Source organism: Phyllostomus hastatus, unplaced genomic scaffold (genome assembly GCF_019186645.2).
Source record: "Phyllostomus hastatus isolate PE091 unplaced genomic scaffold, TTU_PhHast_1.1 phas_scaffold_555, whole genome shotgun sequence".
Classification (NCBI taxonomy): Eukaryota; Metazoa; Chordata; class Mammalia; order Chiroptera; family Phyllostomidae; genus Phyllostomus; species Phyllostomus hastatus.
Genome location: NW_025334036.1, coordinates 10,246,286 through 10,273,980, shown reverse-complemented (window position 1 = coordinate 10,273,980; position 27,695 = coordinate 10,246,286). Strand labels below are relative to the sequence as shown.

Here is a 27,695-nt window from a genome sequence, read left to right as displayed (position 1 = left end):
GACGACACCGCCATCCTGAGGTTGGCGCGAGTCCTTCCTGCCCATGTTTTTAAACTATCATAACAACTGGTGCTACACAGTCATAAACCATACATTGTTTTGCTTTGTATGTTTTAAAATTTACATAAGCGGTTTTGTACTGCACCGCTTGCGTTTAGCACAGTAATGTTTTCCAGGTTTGTCCATGTTAATCAATGCAAATCCAGTCCCTTAATTTTAATTGTAGAGATCTATTTTATTAATCTTTTCAGAGCATTAGCTTTGGTTGTATTTTTCTTTTCTACTGTTTTGGTTTTTCATATTTCTTCCTTTAATTTCTGTTTTATTTTTTTTTATTCCTTGTTTTAAAAAATATTCTCTAGATTTAGTCCTGCTGCTTTTCCCTAGCTTCTTGAGTAGAACCCTTAGGTCACTACCCATAACTCTTGCTTCATTTTTAGTGTATCTGTTGAAGGCTATACATTTTTCTGTAAGCACACCTTTAACTGCATTCAAATTCGAATACGTAATACTTCCAGTGTCCAGTTCTAAATGTTCTGCAGTTTCCAAAATAACCTTTTCTAGATGGGCGGCGGTACATTGTAGCAGTTAACAATTAACATCCAGGCCTCCTGGGATTGAATTCCTGACATCACCACCTCCTGGCTTGAGTGATTCTTGCGTCCTAGTTTCTTTATTGGAAAAACAGGGATGTTTGCATGTACTTTATAGGAGTATTAACATGATTATCTAAGTTAATATATGTAAAGCACTTACAGCAATGTTCGGCACAACATACTATACAGTAAGTCCTCACTTACCATCGTCGATGGGTTCTGCTACTTTAAGCAAAATGATGTATAACCAAACCAATTTTACCACACGCTAATTGACATCAACAGTTAAATTTCTATGACATTTGATTAGTGTTGAAACAAAAGGATATTAGCGTTGAACGAAAGAATGACATTTGTGGATGCCCCGCACATTGTTACCTATGATTATTATATGTAGAAACGATTTGATCTTTACAGTTTTTTACCATATGGGTTTTTTTCCATCTGTCACAAATTTCTGTATATAAGAATGTGGACACTATGGCCTATGTGATGTTTCCGCTGGTTCTTTGTTTTCATAGTTTCAGTATCTCTGCTGAGGTGTCCTCTCTTTCTCATTCATCGAGCGCCCCGGGGTTTCAGGCTTTCTACCAAAGTGTAAGCCTCCCTGACTAGGTCTGCCTCAGCCCCCTGTGCTGCTCTTCCTTCCAAATATCAACTCCCCCACCCAGCCCCCCAGATCTTCCCACATTGGCTCACTTGTGTGGATGAGCTGCCCACCGCAGCAGTAGCAGAAGTCGGGGTGACTTGGGACACCCCAAGGAGGGCACCCACAAGGAATCCTGTGGGTGACCGGTCTGGGAACCAGTGGGCAGTATGGTAGGGGCCCCTGCCCATCTACCAAGGTCAACAATTTAAGACAGCAGGTCACCTTCTAAACATTCTTGTATATCCAGTTGCAAAAAATTCTTCCTACATCAACAGGCAGTTGATTTGTGCTGTACCCCCTCCCTTCCCTCCTCTGTCCTTCCTTTTAAAAATGTAGTCATTCAGGCCCTGGCTGGTGTGGCTCAGTGGATTGAGTGCCAGCCTGCGAACCAAAGGGTCACTGGTTCGATTCCCAGTCAGGGCACGTGCCTGGGTTGTAGGCCAGGTCCCCAGTAGGGGGCGCATGAGAGGCAACCATATATTGATGTTTCTCTCCCTCTCTTATTCCTTCCCTTCCCCTTGCTCTGAAAATAAATAAAGTAAAAATCTAAAAAAGGGGGCCCCCTGGAGGCTTGGTGAGGGCCAGCTGGAAGGGACACCCTCTTGCCTAGGGGGTCCCACCTGTGCTGCTGTGGGTCTCTCCTCCTCACCCCCTGACCTCCGGAGACTCTGCTTTCTGAAATGATCACTAGAGACTTGGGAAAAATGGAAAAGCCAGGCCTGGGGGTAGCGTTTGAATGAATCTTTATGTAAATGTTAATTACAGTTTGTATGCCTCTGAGCTTTCAGGAACTTGGCATGTGTACGTGTGTGTGTCTTCTTTAAATTGGCTTGAGTAGATTTTATTTTTAGGTCTCTATTAAACTTGTCAGACACTGTTATCAAAGGCAGCAACATCATCTCTGGGCCAACGTGTGTTTCCCGCCGACTGCGCTGGGCCCAGCACTGGGCCCCCATGGGCCTCCTGCAGGAAACACGAGAGTGGGTCCCAGCCCTCGTGCAGCTGCCAGGGCAGTGGGCTGTTGGGGACACTTGGATTGAACACTGATTAACAGTCTCCTTCAGGACGTGCCCTGGGGAAGAGGGTCTCCTATCACCACACCCGCCCTCCTCCTGTGACAGTCTTGGGGACGTGCAGCGGGGAAGGTCCTTCTGACTCCCAGTGGTGTGTGCTGGGCCTGTGGAGGGAGGAAAGAGAGGGGGCGAGGACCAGGCCACCAGATGGACAGCTGCAACTTTGCAGCATGAAGCAGGGGTGCCCAAACACAGAATGGGGTGCTCCAAGTGGCACGTTGTTCCGGAAGTCGGAGTCCGGTTCAAGGGTGGGAGTCTTGCTTCCAGCACTGCCTGCCCACCTGCTGGCCCCCGGAACTGCTTCTTAGGGTCCCTTTACAGTTCTTTGCTTTCACCACTGGGACCCGGTGGCTCTGTGGGCTGAGGCGTGCCCTCAGAACCCAGCCCTGGTTTCTGCTGTCGGAGCGTTTTCTTAGGGGCATTGCCAGCCACGACCCTGCTATGTGTGCATGGTCACCACACGCCAGCACTTTGCAGGGTGCCTCTGAGCTCACCTGGTCACCACTGCTCTGTGCCAATCTCACCGCCTTGGGGTCCTCCTGCATTTCCACCCTGGAGCTGCCCCCCTTCCCTGTCTGGAGCCCCTCGTCTTCCGTGTATGGAATCGCCGCTTGCTCCCATCACTTGGAGTTTCTGAACTGGATTGTGTTCTCACCCAGTTCTGCCCAGCCTCCCAGACTCCAAGGTAACTATTTGCTCTCTCTTCCTGGTTCCCTTTCCTTGTTTCCCCCCATATTTTTTGTTCGATCTTTGTTTTGCTATAGCTGCAAAGGGCTTTGGCATACTCACTGCCCACGTTCATCCATCGTCAGCACTTCCCCCGACTGGCTCCACAGTTAGCTGTCTCTCTCCCCCTCTCACCTTCTCTCTCGCATCTTCTGCATCCTCTCCTCCCTCGCCCCATCGCTCACACTGTGTTTTTCTGAACCGCCCGAGAGTAACTCACAGACATCATACATCTTTACCTTTCAATACTTTTATTTGTATTTCCTAAGAACTCTTACTAACCGACAGTTATTTATTCAACTCAGGACATGAAACGTGGACACAGCGCTATCGTCTAATATGTCGTTTGTATTTGACTTCTGTCCGTGGTCCCAGCAGTGTCTTTCGTGACTTTGTTCACTCGCTGCAGAAGCCATTCCCGAGTCACACTGCACTGAGTCGTCACGGCCCCTTCGTCTCCTCCAATCAGGCTCGGTTACTTAGTGCTTGTTGTTCCCGGCCTTCACATTCCTTCCGAAATACAAGCGCATTCTACTTCTGTTACAGGAGGTCTTTTAATTTGTTTTAGCCTGATGTGTTTCCACGATTGGACTGCGGTTAAGCATTCTCGGCAGGAATACCACAGAAGTCGGGTGTTCTTCTCAGGACGTCCGTGGTTGGTGACGTCGACTCGTATTGCTTGGCTCGGCTTGTGTTTCTGGGTTAATCTGCTGTAAAGCTATTACCTTTCCACATGTAATCAGCAAGTAAATTGTGGGATCTTCTGAGACAATGTTGATGTCCTGTCCTTCATCAAGCTATCACTCACTAGATTTAGCATCTCTTGATGCTCGGCAGACTCAGTTATCACTGTGATGGTTCCAAACTGGTGCTTTTCTAACTTGGTTGGTTACACCAACCTTGAACTCCTGCTAGCAATCTCGTGGGGTTGGAATGTATTATTTCCTTAAAGGGATATTGCATGCTGTTTGCTAATGTTTTGTGTAGGCTTTTTGCATCCATGTTCGTACATCGTGGTGCTCTGTAATTTTCTTCTTCTGCATGTGGGCTCTCACTCTTAGTTTAGCTGTCGAAGTTAGACTAGTTTTAAAAGACTGTGGACGTTTTCCTTTGTTTTCAGAGCTCTGGAACAATTTATGACTCATTGAGGTCATCTGGTCCATGAAGGTTTGGTAGAGTCCCCTTTGGAACTGCCCCAGCCTGGTGGTTTTTTGCGGCTGTAACTCTTTTATAACTTTCTCTGTTGTTTCTTCTCTAAAACTTGGCCTGTTTAAGTTTTGTATTGCCGATGGGATCAATTTGGGTAAGTTATATGTTTCTAGTAAATTCATTGGGTTTTCAAGTTGAAGTGCATAGAGGTTCCCTCTTACTGAAAATGTCGAATAATTTTTATTTAATGTGGTTCAAACTAGATTGCAAATTTCTAGACCATTGGTATATTAAAGGTATACCTTGGCTTATGGAAGCCTATTGAATGACCTTTTCGTGTCTTTTTACTGCTCTTGAAATCCATCTTGTGTTTTGAGGGCCAACTTAGATGCCACCTCTTCCAGGAAGCCCACCCTGATTACCTGTCTTAGTTTTCTAGAATCTCCAGGTGCTGTGTCTACATTCTGAGTGTTACACATATCTCTGCCTGCTGTTTGCTGTCTTAGTTGTGTCTAGTGTACTCTGGCTGGAAGGCAAGACTCCTCTATTACTTTCCTGTTGCCGCTGTAAGAAATAACCACCAACTTAGTGGCTTAAAGCAACAAAGATGTATTCTCTTACAGTTCTGGAAGTGAGCGTTCTGAAATCAGTCTCGCCGGGCTGACACCAGGGTGTCAGCAGGCCCTCAGTCCTTCCAGAGGCTGTGAGGGGAGAATCCACTTCCCGGACTGTTCCAGCTTCCAGAGGCCGCCTGTGCTCCTTTGTTCTCAGCCCCTTCCTCCCTGTCCGAGGCTAGCAGAGGGCTGTGGGGGCTGCATGCGTCACTGGGACCCTTCCCTCTGCCACCTGAGCTCTCTCTCCGCCTCCCTCATAGGATCACGCGGGCGATCACACGAGGCCTAACTGGATTATCCCGGGTAATCTCCCCCTCTGAGGACCCTTCACCGCATCACATCCGCAAAGCCCCTTTTATTGTGTGAGCTAACATAGCCGCGTGTTCCGGGGGATTAGGACCGGGACCTCTCCGGGGGGCTGTTCATCAGCCTCTCGCACTCCCAGATCTCCTTCCTCTGCATCACCTTTCACGAACGCGTCTCCCGTCAGCCTGAGCGCGGCCGGCGCCCGGCGCTGTGGGGCCATCCCGAGGTCTTCTTCCCCTTTCCACCCTCTTTTGGATGGGCCCTCTGTGGGAACACAGTAAAATCAGTACGGGGCGGGCACCCTGGCGCGCTCCTCGAATATTCCCATTCCTTGATTGAGAAAGAGAATCTAACACTTGTGCGTGGAGACAGAAAGGGAAAGGACACCCGGCCGTGTGCCTGTGTGTGTGTGTGTGTGTGTGTGTGTGTGTGTGTGCAAGCGCGCGTCTGAATGCCTTTTCCCACCGCAGCTCCCCCAAGCAGAGGCATTGGAAGACAAGCGTGCTGTCCATTCCTAGCTCTCTCCTGGGTTCTTATGCAACACGTACCCGCCCCACTTGAGTAACTCAAAGCAGAGACGGCCTCCAGCTTAAATAGGAAAATCTGCCTCGAGCTGCAGACGGATCAAGAATGCACAGTTTATTATTTAAAGTGCACGCTGGCTTGGGACCGTCCAGGTGGCTCAAGGAAGCTCCTGGCAGCCGGTCCGGCCCCGAGGCTGGAGGGAGGGACCGCGGTCCCCAGAAGGCACGGGCCGGGTGGCCGAGGTGCTGACTTGGTGTTCCAGGGGTGGTGGGGGTGGAGCGCGCGGCCCCTGCCAGTTCCCGCAGAAGTGTCTGATTTTTGAATCAGCGGCGTCTGTGTTCCTCCGAGGGGGAGAGAGCTGGAGGGAATGTGTGCGCCTGAGCTCAGGAGCATGCCCAGCTTCCCTCCCAGCAGGAGGCCCTGGGCCAGGACGTCGGACACAGAGAAAGGGAAGGGGAGCAGACGCCCCGTTTGGAGTGACTGTTTGGTCTTTTTTCAGGAACGACTTTAGGGTTGCAATTCTCCCCCCCACCCCCCTGCAGAAAGGTCTGGCTTTCTCAGGCCACTCATTTCTCATGGAAAAGCCCAGCAAAAAAAAAAAAAAAAAGTCTCATCAGGACATCTGCTGCCCAGTTTTCTTGGGCGTTCTCCAGCCACGAATGCAGTGGCTTCGTTTTGCAGAGCCTCCTTCCAGAGCGACGGGCAATTTCTCGCGCACGACCAGACGAGGAATTCGCTCGCCGGGACTGGTGTTGGGTTGCACAGACTGCCTTCGGGCTGAGGGAGCATGTACCTTTCTCAATCCATTAGCAAGTCGTAGATCAAATTCCCTGTCACTGAGTTTGGACAGAGCTGGACAGTGAACCGGAGGGGAAAAGCCCGGCACAGCTGGGAGTGTGCCCGCTCCGCTGAGCAGAAAACACCAGGCAGCCCCGGTGGGTGGGTGGTCAGCTGTGACGGTGGCACGTTATGGGGCCTGGGACCCGCTGTGCGGGGCCAAGGCCCCCCAGATGGGGACCCAGAGAGACCGCGCCCACGTCTGCCGTGGGTGTTGCTGCTACAGCAGTGCCCAGGGACCCTTGGGGACTGGGGAGGGGAAAAGGGGCTTTTCTTCTCTCCAAGGAGACAGACGTTATTTGGAGACAGAGCTTACAGGTCAGGGCCCGTGCGTGGCCTCCGGGGCCCTCGCAAAGATAACAGGCATGCTTTCTGTCAATATTTGAAGAAGTACCACTTTCTCCCGGAAGATCAAGTGTGAGCCATCCCTGCCGAGGCCAGCTGCTGCTTCTCCGGCTCTTCTTTGGGGGCTTCTGATTTTCCTCCGCCATCCCCCACCTCTTGATGTTGGGGTGAGGGTGCATTTTCCCCTTTGCGGGGCTGGCCTTGGGCAGGGGGACAGCCGAGCTTCGGGGCCTCACGCCCGCTCTGTGCAGGAGGGTGTCATCTGAGTCACATCTGGATGGCTGGTTCCCTTGTGTGGGTCAGTTAATCATTTTTTTGGTGGAGCGTGTTCGGAGCTGCTTTGGGGCCGAGTCCCTTAATTAATTTCTGTCAGGGGCCTCTCTGGCTGGCCTGTGAGTTTGCAAAACTGCCTCTTTCAGTATAAATACGTGTTTCTCAGCGGTGGGGGTTGTCTTGGCTGTCCCAGCGGTGTGAGCGTCTGCCCCCAAATCTGCCTTGCTGCCTCCGTTTGATGCCCTCCCCCAAGGAGGGTCTTTGGGTCCCTGCATGTCTTGTATGGAGAAGAAGATTTTTCACATGAAAGTCTGCAAAGGAGTAGCAGTTATTCTTTCTTGTCCTCACCCGAGGACATCCCTTCACTCCTTTTTCTGAGAGAGAGAGAGAAGAAGGGAGAGAGAGAAACATTGATTGGTTGCCTCCTGTACGCACCTGGACCAGGGCTCAAACCTGCAACCTAGGTATGTGCCTTGATTGGGCATCGAACCCGGGACCTTTCGGGGCAGGGAGCAGTGCTCCTACCTGTGGAGCCAGCCAGCCAGGGCAGCACAGTGATGTTTTTTATCCAGCTTGAAATGATACACACAACCTTACAAAGCATTCAGGAAGTCCACTGGAGAGCGCATCTGAAGATGCTCCCAGCGTCTCTCCTGTCCCTCTGTGTCCAGGTCAACCCGGGAGGACCAGGCCCTCCCAGGATACCACAGGAGGTAGGGGCCCATGGAGAAAAGTTCCCAGAAACGGCTGAGCCACCCAGACTGCAGGCTCACTGACCCAAGGGGTGCCGGGCTGGGGCCCAGGGCTCTGAGAAGGTAGGGCGGGGACTTTGGGAACACCACTGAGGAGAGAGGGTTGAGCTGGGTCTGAACACTGTTGGACCTCAAAGGATTCACAGGGTATGCCATCGCAGAGGAGGCGACAGGCTGTGTTGTCCGTCCCTTTGTCCACTGTCAGCATGTCCGGCACCTTCCAGGGCTGGAAATCCCGCCGCTGGGAGAGTGTGCGGAGGGCTGCATGGCAGCCAGGGCGGGCGTACAGAGCCTGGAGTCAGGCAGGCCCCAGCTCGAGGCCTGACTGCAAAAGCACGTGTGCTGCGTGACCTTGACCGTGTGCTGCGTGACCTTGACCGGGCATAGCTCCTCCGGACCGCCGTCACCTCGAGAGATTGTTGTGAAGGCTCCGTCCCGGCCTGACCACTGGCCTGGTCACTGGCCAAGGCCACGGGCAGCATTGGAAGGAGGGATATGAATGGGATCGTGTGATCGAAAACACAGCTTTCTTTGGGACATCCATGTTGTGATAAATCACAGTGTCCCCAGCAGAATAGCCCGCTTCTCTTTGAGGCTAGATTTGGGGATGTAGTGACTCAGGAAGGACCCAAGACAAGGATCTATGGTCCCGAGTCCCGTGTGGCTTCCTGTCTTATCTGACCAGGCGTCCAGTGTCTAACGTAGGTGACATTTGTCTACCTAGGTGACATTTGTCCTGGCACCCCCTAGGGTGGCCTTTCCTACGGCCCCGTCAGGCTCCCTGAGGGACTCAACAGGGACCATCCAGCAGCGGAAGCACGTGGGAGGGGAAGCCGGAGCAGACTTGGCTGGCCAGCCAGGGATTCCGTTTTCCTTTCCCATAGTTTTTTTTTTTTTTTTCATGACTCTGACACGGACTGTATAGGCTTCTGGATGAAATTCCAGGTTCAACCGTGTTAAAGAGTAGTTCCTCTGATAGGCCAGGAACGACCTAAGAGGGAAAGCATTTGGAAACAGCATAAAAAGAAGGAAGCTGTTGAAGTTGCAGGGAGAATATAACTCTCGTTCACCGCCAGTGTGTGCGCCCTGGGCATTGTCTGCAGGTGACCCGTGACCGATGGCACTTGGCCACTGCCTTTGCCTTTGGGGTTTGGAGACATGCAACTCTCATCCTCTGCTGTCCCCCTTCCGCTGGCCTGTGGCAAGCATCTCTAGCAGCCTGGGCTCCAGACAACGGAACATCATTTCTGGCTGCCAGATAAAATAAAATGCTTCATAATAACCCTTCTGACAAGGTTCTACTCTAAAACATTGTGTGTGTGTGTGTGTGTGTGTGAGAGAGAGAGAGGTGTCTTTGTGTGTGGGTCGGGGGAGTGGAGATTGTTCTCTTCCAGCGGTGTAATGTTTTCGGTAATAGATGTCACTGAACCGTTGTTTAAAAAGTGCGATTTTTTGCCAAGCGAACCGGATTTTAAATTAAGTACATGAGCTTACCATTTTAAGGAAATTGGGAGGGAATCCCGTAAAGGGGAGAAGTTTCTGGCAGGAGAAGTACCAGCTTCTCAGCATGTACTTTTGGGTGGCTTCTTTTTTCTTTTCTCACAAAAAAAACAGAATTGTTTGCCTAGATCAGATCTGCGTGGTTTTTTTTTTTCCTTTCTGGCGGGGGGCTCTCATGAGGCAGCACTTCTACGGTGGGCACAGCTGTTTCTCGGGTGAGGCCATAGTACGTGTGCATGGCTGGGGGCCAGGCCTAACCGGGAGCTCAGGAGGCAGCCCCAAGGGCAGAGGGTCTGTGGGAACTCACACGGGTGTGCTGTCCACAGGGCACGTGTGCCGTCCACAAGACATGGAGGACATCAGCCACACACCCCGCACCGCGCCAGGCACATCACGCCCATTATCTCATTTTATCCCTTCTGAAATGCTCAGCTGTTTCCGTTGACACGGGTCCCACATCAGCTGAATAAACACGGAAGAGCATTTAGGGACCAGAGGCAGGAGGCCTTGCATGACTCTGGCTTCTCTCTATCTCAAACGAAGCCAAAAAAAAAGAGGGGGGAGGAATTTTTGGGCTCCTGTGAAAAGTCTTCCAGGTAATACGATCTTCAGCCTTGGTGGGGCCCAGGATCTTTGGGAGTGCGTTTGTACGCCCTTGCTCTCTCTCGCCATCTCTGGCCTCTCTTTCCCTCTGTGTTCTCTCCCGTCTCACGCAGGTCTTGCTGGACAGAAGCACCAGCGGCCCCTGGAAGCCGCAATTTAGGTCCTCGGGAACTCTGTGACATCAGGTTTTATCAGGTGACTCGTATGGCCCTGCCTGGGTCACAGGCCCACCCAGGGACTCGTCACGCTGCCTGAACAGTAGAGTCCTCTGTCTGCACACCGCAGTCAGCATACAGCAGCAGGGTGGTCCCAGGTGGCAGAGCCGTACTTGTCGTCAGGATGGGGCAAAGCTACACTTGCCCCCTTAGGTGGCTTAGATCATCTTGTCAATCTCCAGCCCACCCCCAGGGTGGCCTTGGCCCAGGGGTGTCTGGAAGCTGCTGCTAAGTCTCTGTCACTGTCCCCTCTTAGCCTTCTTCGCCATTCTACCGAGAGCGGCGGAGGAAGGAAGTCACGTGCAACCTGGGGGTGACACTTAAGTGAGAGGCCTCTCTGAGAGGGGTGCTCTGGGCCTGTGTCTCTGTAGGATGCCCAGGCACGCAAGTCCAGGTTGGCTCGGGTGACGTGGGCAGTGTTTTGGAAGCCTAGCAGAGCCGTGAGTTTCTATCATACTTAGCTCAGCAGGAAAGAAACCCAACCAACGGTTGCCTTGACGTCTGTATCGGTTACTCTTGCTGTGTAACAAATTACCCAGCCTTCCAAGCCTGGTGGCTTGAAGCTGCCACGGGAATGCTCATGGATTCTGTGGGTCAGGGACCTAGCCAGGGCCTGGAGGGATGAGTTTGTCTCTGCTCCGCCGGGTCGGAGCCCCCCCTGGAAAGTCGTGGAGTCTGGGGCTGGAGTGCTGCGGGAGCTCCTTCCCTCGCCTGTCTGGCTCCGGGGTGAGCGCCCTCAAGGCAGGACTGCCAGTCGCAGCACATGCATGGCTTCTGTGGCTGGGCTTCCTTCACCGCAACTCTGGTCTCTGAGCGCAGGAGTCCCGGAAACTCGGCAGCAGCTGCCCCACCTTTTCGGATCAGCTTCAGAAATCACAGAGCACCACCGCCCCTGTACTCTGTTGGCCAAAGCAGTCACAGGCCCACCCCAATTCTAGACAAGGGTGATAGACCCTGTTTTGCAATATCAAAGGATGTGGGAGCCTTCTTCAAAACCACTACCAACCTGGGAGTAGGTGATGCGCTGATGACGGGGGTCCTGTTCTGTGTCCCATTCCATGTTCCGTGTCCCGGGAGGTCAGAGACAACATGAGGACAGGCTTACCCACCATCTTCTCTCTTTCTTGAGAAACTGTTGGGTCCATTCACTGTTGGCGCTTGTCTTGGAGCAGACCTTTGTACCACAAGTGCATATTGTCACTTGTGACAGTAAACATACTCAACTAGTTTATTTACCAATTAAAGCTTTCTAGAGATAAAGTTCACAGATACTAACGTGGACGTATTTAAAATCGACACCTTGATGAGTTTTGGTGTGTAAATACACCAGCGACACACCAGCATAATCAAGGAAATCAACATGTCCATCACCCCCCAAGTTTCCTTGTGCCTCCTGGTGACCTGTCCTCTGTCCCTCCCTGCATTTTCCCTCCTTCGGAACCACGGATCTGCTTTCTGTCACTAGACTGGAGTGCACTTGTTAGAGTTTTACATGTATGGGGTCATATAGCGTCCAGTATGTACTCTTTATCGGTCTGGCTTCTTACACTCCTCATCACTGTTTTGAGGTTCATCCATGTTCTCGTGTGTATCGTAGTTCGTTCCTTCTTACTGCTGAGTCGTATTCCATTGCATAGAAAATCTGGTTTGTTTATCTGTTTACCTATCGATTGACCTTTGCGTTATTTCCGGTTTTAGGCTATAACAAATAAAGCCACGATGAATGTTCGTGTACAAGTCTTTTTATGGACCTTTTTAAAAACAAATGTATGAATAAATGTGGAATGGCTGGAGCATAAAGTGTGTGTTTACCTTTTTAAGAAGGTGCCGGACTGTGTTACAAAGTGTTTTTGGTTTTCTATTTTAGATCCCTTGAATCTGCATATGAATTTTAGGGTCAGCTTTTCAGTTTCTGTAAAGAAACCAGGTGACATTTTGATAGAGCTTGCGTCGAATCTGTAGATCAGTTTGGGAAGCTTTGCCATCTTAGCGATTTTGAACCTTCCGGTCCGTGAACACAGGTGCTTTTACGTTTACTGAGGTCTTCTTTAATTTCTTTCAACAGTGTTTTGCAGTTTTCAGAGTCTAAGATTTTCACTTCTATTTGTAAGCATTTATTCTTTCTGATGCTCTTGTAAATGGAATTGCTTCTTCATCTCATGTGCAGTTTGTTCATTGTTATGCTATAGAAATACAATCAGCTTTGTTTATTGGTCTTGCATCCTTCAACCGTGCAGAACTCATTTATTAATTCAGATGGCTCACAGTGGAGTCCTCAGAGAGTTTTATGTATTAAGTCTTGCCATCTGTGAATAGTTTTACTTCTTCCTTTCCAATCTGGATGCCTTTTATTTCTTTCTCTTGCCCAACTGCCCTGGCGGGACCACAGTGTTGAAGAGAAATGTCAGGGAAGGACATCCTTTTCTTGTTCCTGATCTTAGGAAGAAAGATTTCATGTTTCCACCATTCAGGATGATGGGAGCCGTTTGTTTTTCATAGACACTGTTTTCAAGTTGAAGACATTTCATCTCTTTATTCCCAGTTTGTCAAGTGTTGTTTTTTTTTAAATCAAGAAAAACTACTGATTTTGTCTAGTGGATTGCTAATGGAAGATTAGTGGTTGATGGCTTTTTTCTTTCGAGCATTCGAGTATGTCATCCCACTGTCTCTGGCCTTTACTGTTTCTGATGAGAAATCCGCTATTTATCTCATTGGAATTCCTTTGCATGTGTTGAGTCAGGTTCCGCTGGCTGCCTTCAGGATTTTGTTTTTCTTTGCCTTTCAGCATTTCCACTGCGATGTGTCTGGGTGTGGATCTCTCTGTGTTTATTGGACTTTGTGAAGCTACTTGGACACGCAGATTTATGTTTTTCATTATACTTGGGAAGTTTTCAGCCACTATCGTTTTTTTAAATTTTTCTTTTCTTTCCCTCCTCTGCTTCAGTATTCCCATTATATGCGTGTTAGTGTGTTTAGTGGCGCCCCACATTTCTCCGAGTCTATTCATTTTTCTCCCGCTCCTTAGATTTCCTAATCTTTATCAGTCTTAAGGTTGTTGGTGCATTCTTCTAGTTTAAATGTGTTTTTTAGCCCTTGTAGTGAAATTTGCCTTTTGGTTATTGTACTTTTCTAATCCAGAATTTTAATTTGGTTCTTCTAAGATATTTTTATCCGCTTGTCGGTCTTCTCTGTTTGATGAGACATTGTCATTATAGCTTCCTTTACTTCTTTAAGTCTTGTTTCCTTTCATTCTTTGAACATTTTTATGGTGGCGACTTTGAAGTCTTTCCCTGTTAAATATGCCCCAAGGGCTTTCTCACAGTCAGTTTCTATTGCCTGCTTTTTTCCTAGGCACGGGTCACATTTTCCGTGTCTCTGTGTGTCTCACAATATTTTGCTGAAAACTGGACTTTTGCGTTATATACTTGTGGGAACTTGGGGTACTGTTTCCCCACCCCCTCTCTGGGGATTCTTTTTGTCATTGTTTGCTTGTTTATTTCTTTAGTGACTCAGATGGACTATTTTTTTACTCCTCACCTGAGGATAGGTTTATTGATTTCAAGGAGGGAGAGAGAGAGGGAGAGAGAAAGGAACATTGATGTGAGAGAGAAACATCAATCTGTTGCCTCTTGCATGTGCCCCAGTTGGGGTCAAACCTGCAACCTAGGTATGTGCCCTGACTGGGGATCGAACCTGCAACCTTTTGGTAAGTGAGACAGCGCTCTAACCAACTGAGCTACCCAGCCAGGGCTAGGCCATTTTAGTGATGTCTTTTTCCTCTTGCAGAGTGCAGCCTTTGTGCTGCCCCTCAGAAGGAGCTGCATGGGGCATGTATGCAGTTACCTGGGGTGATAATGGTTACATAGGGCTGGCTTTGACTGTCTTTTCCCTTGTCTCTCTGTTAGTCTGTCTGCCATCCGGTATCACATCCAGCTGCCAGGCTGCACTGCATTCTGGGACATATGTTGTTCCATGGTGTGATCCAACCAAATTCAGTTAGGGTAGTTCTTGTGACATGTCTCTGAGGTATGTTCTAACCCCACGGGGCTCTCCTTAGCTGTCCTTTTCCCTGGTAGTCTCCGGTGATCTGGCTGGCTTCCCATTGAGCTTCCTGCTCTTGATTAAGAGGAGCTGCCAGCCTCGTACTTGCTTCCATTCAATCCCCGTTGTTTTCTGGGGTGGCCTTAGGCTCGATCTTTCCCACAATCTGTTTCAAAGAAACCTGGTTCTCGGGGAGAGAGCGCAAGACCTCTTTGTTCACATGGGCTGACTCTGTCCCTAGGGAAACTCTCTCGGCCACTCCAGTAGGCAATAGTTAGGGCCATCAATCTCTGGTCTTTTCAGCTTGCCTCCCCTGACCTGGACTATTTGCCCTGTGAGCAAGCTGACAAGGTGATTGGTGGCCCCCGTGTTTCTCTGGGATAGAGCCTCCTTCCTCCAAGTGAGGGCTGGATGAAAGGAGGGAGCCTCAGGTTTTTGGAGGTCCTCACTGGGAATTTACATTCTACGACTTGGACTTGGAGAGGATGAGACATGGTGGTGGCCTGCCCGTCACCCCCACTGGCCCCACCCATCCCTCCCCCTGAAGTACACAGTCTTTGATTGGCAGCTGCAGGAAAGGGGAGGAGCCCTGTCTTCTTGGTCATATCCTGCTAGAGTGGAGCTTCCACCAAGCTAAGCTGGGATGGGAGGGAGGGAGCTGTGGCTCTTGATCTTCTTACCATGCTTTAGTAAGCTTCTGGAACGACTCTTTCTTCACGGTGCTGTACGCCCTTAGGGAAATTTCCAGAGACCTCCCATGGCTGCGATTGTTAATCATTTTCACCACTGAGCTCCTCCCCTTCTCATCCCGAAGGAGAACGTAAACAGCTGTTTCAAGCAGCGGGTAGACTAAGAGAGGAAAGTGGGAAGGTTAGAGTTGTCGTAAAATTGGCTCTTCTAGGCTGGGGCAGGAGACATCTGAGGTCAGCTTGCCCACGGCAGTTTGGTTGTGAAGGTGGTGATTCAGTGTGAGCAGCGTGGAAGCATGTTTTCTGGAAGTGCAGTCTGTGAGCTAAGATTCCTTCAAGTTCTCAAAGCAAAAAAGTGTTGGCCGTGAAAGGAGTGTGGGCTTTTACTGCCGATACCCTGAGGGGGTGCATTCTAGAAGGAAAACTCACTGGTATTGTCCCCAGAACTGGGAAGCAGTTTGGTTATGGGAATAAGCCACTGACCTCTAGATTTCCCTGGCTGGACTCTCAGCCTCTCTCAGGCAGTGCCCAGGCCAGGGGCACACTGGTGCTGGTTCCTGTGGCTGCCAGTGCCCTGTCCCAGGCGCCTGCTGGGGCCATGCAGGCGGACGTGACTGCAGATCAAAGGCACAGGCAACACTGATCCCAGATCTCTGGGCCAGTTGGTGATTCAGTATGGTCACCGCAGCTCAAAATCCTGCTGGGAGTGACCAGGATTCCGTGGTGGCAGAATTGTCCTGGAAGTGTGGTTGCTGGGCCGGTGACTTGATGTCGCTCTGCTCTTGAAAGCTTCTAGAGCAGGAAATCAGTGTCGCTGGTAGGGTTTCCAGGCAGGCAGTTACTTGAATCGAATGAGACAATGAAATTGACCCAGGACCTCATGGAGGGGTGTTCTCGTGCAGCAGGACCGGCCGCCCTGGGGCCGCTCAGTGTGAGCCAGTCTTGTGTGGTCTTGATCCTGGCTTGGGTGTGCCAGGATCAGAGCAGACGTGACTCGGGCCTGGCTCGGAAGGGACCTGCAATAAACACGTGTGAAGAAGGACATGGAGGCGGGGAAGGCAGGACATGGTGGGCTCCCCTGTCTGTAAAATATAGAGCAGAGCAGTGCCATGAAAAGGGAGCACGGGGCTGCTGGGAATGTCCCAAGGAGGCACCGGGGCATCGCAGCTCCCAGCATGCCATCAGCCTCGGGAATTGCCCTGCGGGAGTGTCACCTCCCAGGAGCTGATTGCTAAGGCCGGTGGGTGCATGGCTCGTTGAGCCTCTTATAAAGGCTCCACAGAGCCCAGGACAGTCTGGATGAGTTTGTTACAGGTGTCCCTGCAGTGGCAGCAGGTTGCAATCAATCACCCTGGAGGTGATGACACATTTGTATTCAAACACCGTGGACATGTCTCTTGTTAATCTCTGGATGATGAGGGCGTTGAGGGCATGATGAAGCGTGCTCGCCACGCGGCCTTGGTCCTCTCTTCCCACCGCACCTGGCAAGCATTCCTCCCAGTCACACCCATACAGCGATAGAAAAAGAGAAACACACATTTAGGAAAAAGAGAGGAACCAGGCGATCTGTTGTCAGAACTGGGGAGGACACTCAACTCACTGTATAGGACAGTGGGCCTGGATTGATAAGGGCAGCCAGTGGCCTTTTCAGAGTGACCAAATCCCCTCTGTCTGAAAAAGGGCAAGACAGAGGATTTTTCCCACCTCCACGTGCTTATCCATGGCTCTGAGATTTGGAGCATTTCTGATACTTAGCCAAGTGGTCACCCATCCCTGTTGGTTTAGCATCGGCCATTGTCCAGTAGCCACTGCCCGGCCAACTCCAGTGCCGCCCTGCAGCAGGAGATTTGTTGCTGGTCTTGCCTTGCGGACAGAAGGAGGCCCATTGAGCCAAACTCCAGGGTTTCATCAGCTCAGAGAGCATGGTGCCTGTGCCCGCCGAGGTGAGGTCCCAGCACAGCCCCGGAGAGCTGAGCAGGCAGGTGCCTCCTGCACTTCACGCACGCGCACCTGCCCTCTCGCTGCAGAAGTGAGACAGGGTGGGCACCGGGGCCATCGGGGGAGACCTGTTCACCCCAGGTCTTGGCGCTGCTTTAGGTAGACCTCCCCTCATTGGGATCGGAGTGCATGAGAAACCCCCCACCCCGGTCCTGAGGGAAAGACCTGCAGAGAAAGAACACACCTTTAGAAAGGATTTATTTTGCAGGAACCAGAGTAACATTTTAGAATACTGCTCTCCTAAATGGGGTGCAAGAAATGGGGCTTTTGAGAAGCAAAAGCCAAAGGACTCCAGGACGAGATGTAAAAACAGTAAGCTTAAAGTAGAAGGGATCTGGTGAGATAAGGAATGCCCGTAAAGTGAGTTGGCTAGAGCAGAACCAAAATCCACAGAGGAGGCAATCCTGAGTACAGATGACATCACGGTCGAGTTAGCGACGTGGGGAATGAGCGTGAGATGCTTCCTTAGGACGCCACGGAGAGGAAGAAGAGAGCGGTGAGGAACATGGTGATAGAAGTGGGTTATAGAAAATAGAGCTCCAATTTAAGAACCTCTAGACAGGGAATGACTCCCTCCCCCAAGTTAGAATAGGGGCCTTGATCAAAGATTTATAATGAATGAAGACTTTCCGGAACATTGAAAAAAAGAAAATCTCAGTTTACAGGGTAAAAGGCTTACTGTGTTCTGGTCCAAATTAATACACATAGACCTGCAGTTATTTATCCTGGCAAAATTTGTGAATTACAAGAGTAATGAAAAACGTTACAGTAGAATTCGAGCAGACAAAACAGGTTATGTGGAAGAAATGAAAACCTGGCAGGTCTCAGAGTTGTCCATGGTACTAAGTCCCAAAAGACGGTGGACCCGGGCCACAGCGCTGGGATGAGAAATGGTCACACTCTGAGCATCTGGCGCTGAGACAAATTGTTCGACTGTAAAGGCACCTGAAGGGTGTCCTTAGATACGTAAGAGCTGAGAAACGATACAGCCTACTTGCCTTTCTCCTGGGAAGAATTTCTCTAAGGCAGACTTACAGTTGCTTCTGAGTGGATGCGAAGTTGAGAAATTAGATTTGGGGAAGTTATGATATAAACAGTTGATTACTGAAACTGGTTCATTTAAACTCCGTCGATGCAAATACAGAGTTGCCAATGGAATACAGTAATTGAAAAATTAAGTGGAGCTCAAAAACCTAAATGTAAGAGCTAAAACTATCACACTCTTAGAAGAAAACCCTAGCTGGTGTGGCTCAGTGGATTGAGCACCAGCCTGTGAACCAAAGGGTCTCAGGTTCGATTCCCAGTCAGGGCACATGCCTGGGTTGCAGGCCAGGTCCCCAGTAGGCGGCACGTGAGAGGCTACCACACATTGATGTTTCTCTCCCTCTCTTTCTCCCTCCTTCCCCCTCTCTAAAAATAAATAAATAAAATCTTTTAAGAAAAAAAAAGAAGAAAATCCAGGTATAAATCTTTATGACCTTGGATTCGGCAATGATTCCTTAGATATGACTGCAGAAACACAAGAACCGAAAAATAAAAAAAAATAAATAAGTGAATTGGCCTCCATCAAAATTCAAAACTTTTGTGCATTTAGTTTTGTGTGAAAGCAGCGGAGGAGGAAAGCTTGAGTTCCTAGTCCGTAGAAGGGCCTGCCCTCCTTGCAGAGCCGGAGGGATTCCTGAGCCGTCTGAAGTTCCTTGTCCCTCCTTGTCAAAGATGAAAGACCACCTGTCACAAGAAACAGTACCCAGGGTCCCCACGGGGGTTCCAGGTGCGGGGAGACAAGGCGATTGCTTTTCAGGCTTTTGTTTGTCCCGTCTTGCTCTGGTTGAAACAGGAGCAGGTTAATTAATTTCTTCCCCCAAGCCGTGTGTTTGGGGAATGTCTTTCTCTCCCTCTCTCTTCCATCAGTTTAGAAGATCAAACTGTCAAGCTCCAGGAGGCTAATTGCTCAGCCTCCCTGAGCAGACTTAACTGGAAAGTGAAGGTGGAAAGTGACGGATGATTCTGAGCCTGCGTATTTGTTTCCTTCCCATTCATCAAATGCACCTCAATGCACCTCTGAGACCCTGGTCCTGTGCAGGAGTTGCCACGCCATCCTGACCGTGAGCTTGTACGCATTCCACCTGTGCAGAGGTGCCCAGCCCCGTCCACACTTCTGTTTGGTGTTGCTTTTTTTTTTTTTTAAGATTTTACTTATTTCTTATTTATTTTTAGAGAGAGGGGAAGGGAGGGAGACAGAGAGGGAGAGAAACGTCCATGTGGAAAGAAACATGGACTGGTTGCCTCCCACATGCACCCTGCCCAAGTACTGAACCCGCAACCCACGCATGTGCCTGGGCCCAGAATCGAACCCTCGACCCTTCGCTTTGTGGCACACTCAACCCACTGAACCCATCCATACTTCTTAAAGCAGGGGAGAAGACGGGTGACTCTTATAGCCTGAATCGTGCCCCCACCCCTGCCACAATCCAAATGGAGTTCTAGCCCCCAGCACCTCGGAATGTGTGGCTGTATTGGAAACGGTCTTTGAGGAGGTGACCCCGTGGAATGAAGCCACCAGGTGGGCCCTAATTCGATAGGACTGGTGTCCTTAGAAGAAGGAGTTTGGACGCAGATGAGCACGGAGCGAAGACCCGGGAAGGCGCACAGGAAGAAGGCGGCACCTTATCAAGCCGAGAAGAGTCCAGGAGCAAGGCCTCGGGTGGAACCGGTCCTGTGCCACCTCCTTCCCGGACTCCCAGCCTCCAGAGCTGGGAGGAAACAGATGTCCCTCGTTTAAGCCACCCAGTCCGGGGTGCTCTGTCATGCCAACCCTGGCCAACTGACTGAGTGTCTGTTTCACGTACATTTACTATTGATGGGAAGTTGACACAAAGGTTTTAGGTTGCAGTGACACGAGGGAGGAAATGCAGCATCCAGCCCTTCCCTCAGGGTGCCCTGTGACTGTTAGGGTTTTACATGCTTCTCTCCCTCCCTTGCCGGGGCATTCAGCGCAGGGCCTGGGCTTGACCGGTGCCTGTGGATGGTGGTCGGGTTTTCTCTGTGGGTGTCAGGTGGGCACACGAGACAGGACCGCATAGGAGAGCAGGGGAGCCGAGAGATGGCAGTCCTCCCTGCACCGGGTGCACCGGAGTTTCCTCCTCCGACGCCCAGGTTTGTCCATCTCAAAGACATCGGCTCCCCATTCTAGTCCTTTCCATCAGCACCCCTGTTCCCCCCTCCCCGGGCTTCTCCAAGCTCTGCACATTTCCTCACTCCTCACTTCATCGCCCCTCCCTAATCTGGTTTCAGACCCCCAGAGAACCCTCTTTTGTTCAGTCCAGCCCCCTTTGGGCCTGGCCCTGGGCTGCACTGGGGGTGCTGAGCAGCCCCCTCCCGAGACTTTATTTTCCCTTTGATGCCCTGCTCTGCACTTCTCCCTGCACCCCTCCCCCTGCTGCCCCCTCCCACCCCCACGTGGGCTCCATCTGTTCTCTCCAGCCATGCAGTTTCGAGGGACCACTGATCCCTAATGCCTGTCTCCGGTCTTGCCTTTGTTCCTGAGCTCCAGGTTCACACATCTGACAGCCAGCTTGACCTCTCCCCTTGGGTACTTCAAAAGCACCCTGAAACTTAATTAGGCTAAAACTCACAGTGCCGCCTTTTGTTTTTAAATGTCTGGTCCTTTCTAGTGGTCTCTAATTCAGTGGTCAGCACAACCATTCAAATCAGGAGTTATCCTCGACAGCCTTTCTTCTTCTTTCCTCACCCCATAAGTCCCAGGATTGTGGGTTTCTCCTAAGCAGCCCCTGAATCTGTTTGCTGCTTTTCCCCTGCAGTTGCTTCCCTTGCTCAGATGTGGTCCCCATTCACCCAAGCTCCTGGAGCTCCTGGAGCTCCTGGAACCTGTCCTACCCACCGCAGCCAGAGGGGCACATTCAAAACACAAGCCCTAGATGGGTCCCGACTGCTCCCAGGACAAAGAAGAAAGCCCCAAACACGTTCCCCGTGACCCTCCCTCCAGGCTTGCCCCTGCCTGTTGCCCAGGGCTCATTGCCCACCACGCTTTCCCTGGCTCTTGCCTTCCTGCGGTTTCTGGACCTCACCATGAGTCCTCTGTCCCCGAGGCCTGTGCACATGCTGCTCCCACTGCCCGGACTGCTCCCAGCTCCTCTCCCTGCCTCCGCTGCTGAACTTGAACTTATCCTTCCGGTCTCAGCCCGTGAGTCACTTCCTCAAGGAACCCAGTCTAAATTAGAATCTCTCCTGTCTAGCCTCACATAACATTACCAATTCTTTCTTGCAAGTGTTTGTCACTCTTATACATTCCTCTGTTCACGTGGCTGATGTCTAGCCCTCCCGGATGGTCACCTACACTGTGGCAGTGCCTATAGGACACGGTAGCTCTCGGTCCACGTCTGTGGGCTGCATCTCTTCCCGCCTCACCCACAGGCAGCGGTGCCTGGCGGCTGGTACTGCCGTGGCTCTGACCTCGGGAGGAAAGGTCAGGTGGGGCCGGCCCTGCCGTGTCCCAGACGAGGGTGTGGGTCACACTCCCTGCCTAGTGCAAGCACTGACCTGGGACTCCAAGGTTGACCTGTTGTTCCTGTGGGATCTTAACCAGGAAAAAAAAAGGCTCTTCTTTTTCACCTTTCTTTGTAAGGAATTTACATGCAAAAGATGCCTTTTATAAAAATGAGTTGGCCTGGCCTTGGGGGAAGTTATTTAAAGAATTCATCCTTGGAGAGCAAGACTTTTTTTTTTCCTTTTTGAAAAAAAAAGAAAGGAGAAGGCCCTTATTTTTCAAGGAGGCTGGGCTGACGCAGCTGCCGGAGAGTTCACCTGGCTGGGAGCGCTTCTGCACCCGTGGCCCATCCTTTCCAGCAGAAAAGTTTTTCTGTCCGTGGACCCTTCGCTTAAGCTGAAGAAGGAAAAGTGACCAGAAAATAATTCTGGAGGGCCTGAGCACTTTATCGGAAAGCGTGGTGTTTGTAAGTCTGTGTGGGAAGACTGTGACTGCAAGTCTGTGTGTGTGTGTGAGTCTGGGTGCCGCCCGTAAAACCTGCACACCCGCTGCTGGCTCCCTGGAGGTTCGTGTTTCTTCCCCGACACTCACTCGGACTCTCGGAGACATTGTCCCCAGGTCCTTGGCTGTGGCAGCAACAGGTTGTAGAGGAGTCTACAGCGTGCATCAATGCAATCCTGCGTTTCCTCCACGGGGCACCCTGTCGACTGGTTTTTGTTCAACCATGACGCAGAACTCGGAGCAGCGTTCCCATCTGTGGCATTGTCCTGCCGTGTGGAAGGGCTTGTCCAGCATCAGAATTCTTCCCCGGGGAAAGGATGAGTCCTTAGTTCCGGAACTGGGAAAAACCCTTGAGGCTTGAAAGAAATACAGAAGGTAGTTGAAGGACTGACACTCTCATTCTAGGCTCTATCGGTCTGTGTCCAGCCAGGGGCACTTAGACCATGCTGGGTGTTTCTAACGGAGGGAACTGGTTACATCGGTGTCCGAGTCTGCATGAGCAAAAGAGGGGGGCTGAGGTATCCCAGGGAACAGCTGTCCCCCCGGGGGGCTGGGGAGAGAAAAGGGAAGAGGTGCATTTCTAGGGCCAGAGAGCTTGGGGAAGGGGTCGGTCTATGGGGCTGGGGCTTGGACCTTTGAGGGGCATTAGACCACCAAGGGATGCAACCAAGGTCATGCCCCTGTGGATGTACCGCTGAGGGGGATGGGCAGGCTGGGCTGGAAGTCCCCCAAGAGCCAGAGGCTGGAGCCGTAGTTGTTCAGTTCTGCTGGAAAAGTGCCACCCGGAGCTGAAAACACAGGGAGCCCCATCTCCCCATCTTCCCATCTCCTGCCTTCTGGTCTCTCTCTAGTACCCCTTATTGACAGAGCTGAGCAGGAAGCCTGCTGGCAAGGGATTCTGGGAAATGTAGTTCACTGGCTACCAGCCCCAGAGCCCCATGCAGAAGAGAGGGTTGAGAGCAAAGGCTCAGGAGATGGAGACCCTCATGTTCAGTGGCACCTCGTAGGAAGGACCTCAAGATCAGGCCCAGGCGACTACCCAGAATTCCCAGTTCCCAGCCTGGAGGAGGTATTTTCCTTACACCCAGGGCTGCTTCTTTAAGGAAAGTTAATGGCGAAAGATAGTAGGGCCCTTGGACATGCAGTCAAAAGCATGCATGTTACTGCTTTTCATGTGGTGACAGTGGTGGCAATGGTGGCTTTGGCACCCTGAAAAAGGGCTGGTGAGGCTGCGGTGGGTCTCTCCCCCAAGGAGATGGGCTCCCTGTCTGCTTTTCATCTTAATGAAAAACATTCAGTTTCCATTTTTGCACCTGACGTGAAGGATCGTTAATGCTGGGTGCTTTAGGTGGCTGTTTCGTGTACAGTCATGTTTTACGTTCTGTCGAGTTTCTGCTGATTAAAATAGTCCCCCACTCGGGAATGTTGGGCGGTCCGTTGGGAGGTTGAGCAAGAGTTACAGGCGACGCCCCCATTCCTCTCGAAAATGTTCTTTTTATATATCCTGGTGTTGCATGATTGAGGATGGTCTTGGAGGAATTCTTTCATGCCCTCTGCCCAGTAAGAAATGGCGGAGGCAGCAAGTTGGATGAGGAGAGCCGAGACGAGAGGTTCTGGGTAGGCAGGGTAACTTGGCTTCTCAGAATTCTGTAGTATTTACACATGCATCCAAGATCCCTATTTGGATCTGGGAACATGCAACGTCGAAAAATTAGTATTTGGAGACTAATAGTTAACAGCAATGATTAGTAAGGTAATGACAAGGATGGATGACTAGCAGCGTCATTTGGGTGTGTGGTTTTCTATCTGCCCGACCCTGTGTTAGAGGCTGAGCACGTGTCTGCTGGTTATTCCCCACGTCCACCCTAAGTGAGCGGGATAATTACTACTTTGTTCTACAGACGAGGGAGTGAGCCCACAGTCGTCACCCTGGAAGGCCATGGGTAGACTCTAACCAAAGCCGGCTGGGCTTCTCCCAACGAGCTTTGCCTCCTCCTTTGTTGGAGCAAACAACTTGTGTGAGAATTTAAGTTCAGGACATTTATGTTAAGTTCCCTAGAAATTAATCTTGTTATTAATTAGGAGTTGCAAGGAGTTTTGTGTTTTTTTTTAAACTCATTTGGTTGAGGGTAATTCTCGAGTCCCTCCTATGCTCCAGGCAGAGCTAGACGCTGTGGTGGGTCCCGAGGCTGATGTTTGGGTGTTTAAGCTCACAGACTACGAGCCCAGGAGGCAAGTACAGACCCATGTCAGACTGCAAAGTAAACAGTAATATCTGCGGAGTTTGGAGAAGATCTGGGGAGCAGGGGGTTTGGGGGGGTACTCCAAGCCACCCAAGGTTGGCAGACTGGATCTCCCACCAGCAATGGGTCGCCTGGGTAGGGGGTGGAATTTCAGCGCTGGGAGTGAACCCAGAGCTGCAGTCTCTGGCTTAGTGAGCTCCGGGAGGCTTTGCTGCTCCCACAGTGACTTCCGATTTGTAGGTTTCTAGGTCAGAGTTATTTTCGGCGTGGCAGGTGCAGAAGAGAGAAAACCCATCCACGTGCCCAGCATGCCCAGAACAGTGGCTCCCTGGACCCTTGGCGCCTTGGGTTCCTGCATACGTGAACGGAATTCACGATCACACTTGCCATAAAACCTCAACAATGCCGCCGAGCGCATCACCGAGTGGGGCCTGTGGGAAGTGTCTGTCGGCATTTGAATCGTGGAAGCAGGTGTTAGGAAAACACCGCCTTCCCCCGAGGAGTGGGATTTTCCCTCCTGTTGGAGGACAGGAACAAAATAGACAATCTCACGTGTTTACCTTGGAGAAAAGATGGTCCCCAGTGTCAGGAAACTCAGAAGTGAGTTCTAAGGCAGAACGGACAGGGCCGGGCTGCAGGGGCTGGAACCCCAGGCGGCTGGGCTCGTGGCCTTGAGCAAGGGATTCACAGATTTCTTCGTGCCTCCGCTTGCTCCTCTGTAGGCGTGGGTGACGACGGTCACGACTCCTGGGTCCCGGGGAGGGACAGTCAGCCATGTGGGCAGCATGTCGTAAGCGCCCTGCGTGCTTGACTTGGGTACGACCTATAGAGACTTTTATCACCAGAGCAGCCATGTCGACTTTCTCTGTTTGCTGTATTTGTATTTTATTTTCTTTGTTCTTAAATGTCTCCTTCTGTCTAGTTTGATTTTAATCGATGTATTTTGGAAGTAAGTCACCTGACACCTTTCATGCTAAGAAGTAACCCAAGTTGGTGCCGAGCGTCTGTCCTCGTGCCGAATGAATGAACGTGTGTGTGAGTGACTGAGTGAAGGGAATACATGACGTAGGAGGGACATAATTCAAATGTGAATGGGAGGTGACGTGCCACCTGGAGGCTGGGTAGACGGGGCAGAAATCGTGACAGATGGCTCCCGTGTGGGCTAGAGCTAAAAATGGCAGTAAGAACGATCGAATTAAAGAGCTGCCTTCCTATTCACGTTTGGATGCTGAGAGCACATGCTCTCCACGTCGGCCTTTGCAGTGGGTGGAGGGGTTCCCGCCAGCACCTCTGCGGGTCCTCCCTGGGCAGCCGTGGGAATCCAGGCGTTCTGGCGTGGGCCCTGATGAACAGCAATAGCGGTTTCTCAAAGCGAGAACCTACAGGGAACCAGTTTACCTGCAGAAACTAAACGGAGGGTTATTCACACCTCTACCGATGGCCCTTTTCTAAAGGACACCCATGTATCTTGGCCTGGGCATGTGTGTCTTGTAATCGTTGTCTGATTATCTTTCTTTTTTTCTAAATAATGCTTATGTGCCTGTGAACGTTTGTGAGTATTCATTGAAGACTCTCAGAATGGTGGCTGGAATGCCAGCCCTCGGGGGGACTGTCCCGTCCCTGTCCTTCTCCCCTACTTCTGCTGCCTTGGTCCCAGTTACCAGCAGAGGGTGTGGCCCTTGCAGAAGGTCTTACTGGTTCTGTGTCATCAGCTGGAGGCACTTTCTGACCCTCCTCCCTGCCCCCCCAACGCTGGGCCCAGGCGTCCCTACCCTTCGCTGACTCTGTGCTGCTGCTCTCCACGTTTCCTTGAAGGGACACGTTTCCTCTCCCGTGATGCTCAGCCCCCCCGCCTCCTCCGCTGTGAGGGTGGGTGGGTGTGAGCCCTCTGGACGTCGGGCCTCCCAAATGCTCTCACTTCCACCTCGTCAGTGGCACATCCAGGGAGTGAGCTCAGGCCCCCCGGGATGGTGGCCGGCCCGCCACCTGCTGGCCCATGGAGATGGACTGTTCTTGGGGGTGCTCGGTGGAGGACGGTGCTCTGTATGGCTTTGTATGGCTTTATCACAGTGCCGAGGACGGCACTCACGTCCTCCTTGTTTTCCAGAGAAGAAGAAGCCTCGGAAGGGCAGGCCCTCTCGGGACTGGCGGGAGCGGAGGAACGCCATCCGGCTCACCAACGAGCACACGGTGGAGACGCTGGTGGTGGCTGACGCCGACATGGTGCAGTACCACGGGGCCGAGGCCGCCCAGAGGTTCATCCTCACCGTCATGAACATGGTGAGTGTGCAGGCGGGGTCTCAACCTGGGCGGGCTCTGTGTCCTCTGGGCTGAGCGCTCCGGCCGCGGTGCTCTCTTCTCCTAGGGGAAGAGCAGGGTTTCGGGGGCGGGGAGGCGCACACAGCCTTGTCACCCCTGGGCAGCGAGGACAGCGCTGGGCTGACCGGTGTCCCCGTGGCAGAGGGCCTGCCCGCTGACCCGTCACGGTGCGGTGGTTTCCGGCCTGGGTCCGCTCAGCGAGTGGGCCCTGCTGCCCCCGCTTTCCAGAAGCTTCCCAAGACCCTCGCTGTGAGCGCAACCCCTCCTGTGGTCTCCAACCCTGAGTGTGCCCTGTCCCTGCTGCATGGGGTGCAGGCCAGGAGGAGGCGTCAAGGTCCAGCCTGAACGTAAAACAGGGCTTGTCCTGTGCAGTGAGTGAGGGGGCCCGGCAGGAGGTGGGGAAGCTCTCACGAGTGGAGTCATGCCGTGTATGTCCTCCAGTGGCTGGGTATGTCCCTGAGCGCCATGTCCTCGAGGTTCGTCCATGTCGTAGCATGCGTCAGGCCACAGCATGTGTGTGTCCTTCCTTTTCTGGGCCCTGTGTGCTTCCATGGTGTGTATAGACACATCTTGTTTTTCCGTTTGTCCGTCGGTAAATGCTGGGTTGCTTTCACGTCTTGGCTGCTGTGAGTGATGCAGCCGGGAGCCAGGATGAATGACTACCTGCCTGCGTCCCTGCCTTGATTTTCTTCTAGGCATGTCCCCAGAAGTGGAATTGCTTTTGGTTCCTTTTAATGGTGCTTGGCCCTGGTTTCTGAGAAGGGTGTAGTGCCGTTGGCGCTGACATCCAGGCCACCACCTCCTCCCCACCCTCTCCCTTGGGTCCTCCGTGGGCAGAGGCCAGCTCGCCCATGTGTGCTGCTGTGACCCCCGAGCCTAACCCCAGAGGAGCCCCTGTCCTCTACAAGGGGACTTGTAGGGCCTTGGGGAGTGACAGCGTGTCCCAGGCTGGGAGAATCTGGTGTCAGGTGTTTGCTCCCAGTTTTCATAGCATCTCATTGTTGTGACGTGTGTGGTCAGTGCCGGTTGGTGGCCGGATGGCCCGAGCTTGCGAAGAGGGGAAGAAGGGGACGTCTGGGGTGAACTGGGCCCTCCAGAGGGCAAGCTGGTGATTTCCTGTCACTCCTCCACATGCCTGGAGGATTTCATCGTTTGCATTTTACAGAGAAGGAATGGAGTCTTTGGGGCAGGGCGAGGGCCAGGGTACAGAGCCCGTGAGTATGGGGCAGGGTGA

At 51.7% G+C, this 27,695-nt stretch overlaps 1 protein-coding gene across 1 annotated transcript in view; it reads left to right on the top strand.

Moving 5' to 3' along the window:
• ADAMTS17 (ADAM metallopeptidase with thrombospondin type 1 motif 17) overlaps positions 1 to 27,695 on the top strand; it is a 190,590-nt gene that overhangs the window by 14,910 nt on the left and 147,985 nt on the right. The window contains exon 4 of the mRNA XM_045825122.1: positions 26,250 to 26,422. Within this exon, the coding sequence (XP_045681078.1) occupies positions 26,250 to 26,422 (173 nt within the window). The remainder of the gene's footprint in view (positions 1 to 26,249; positions 26,423 to 27,695) is intronic.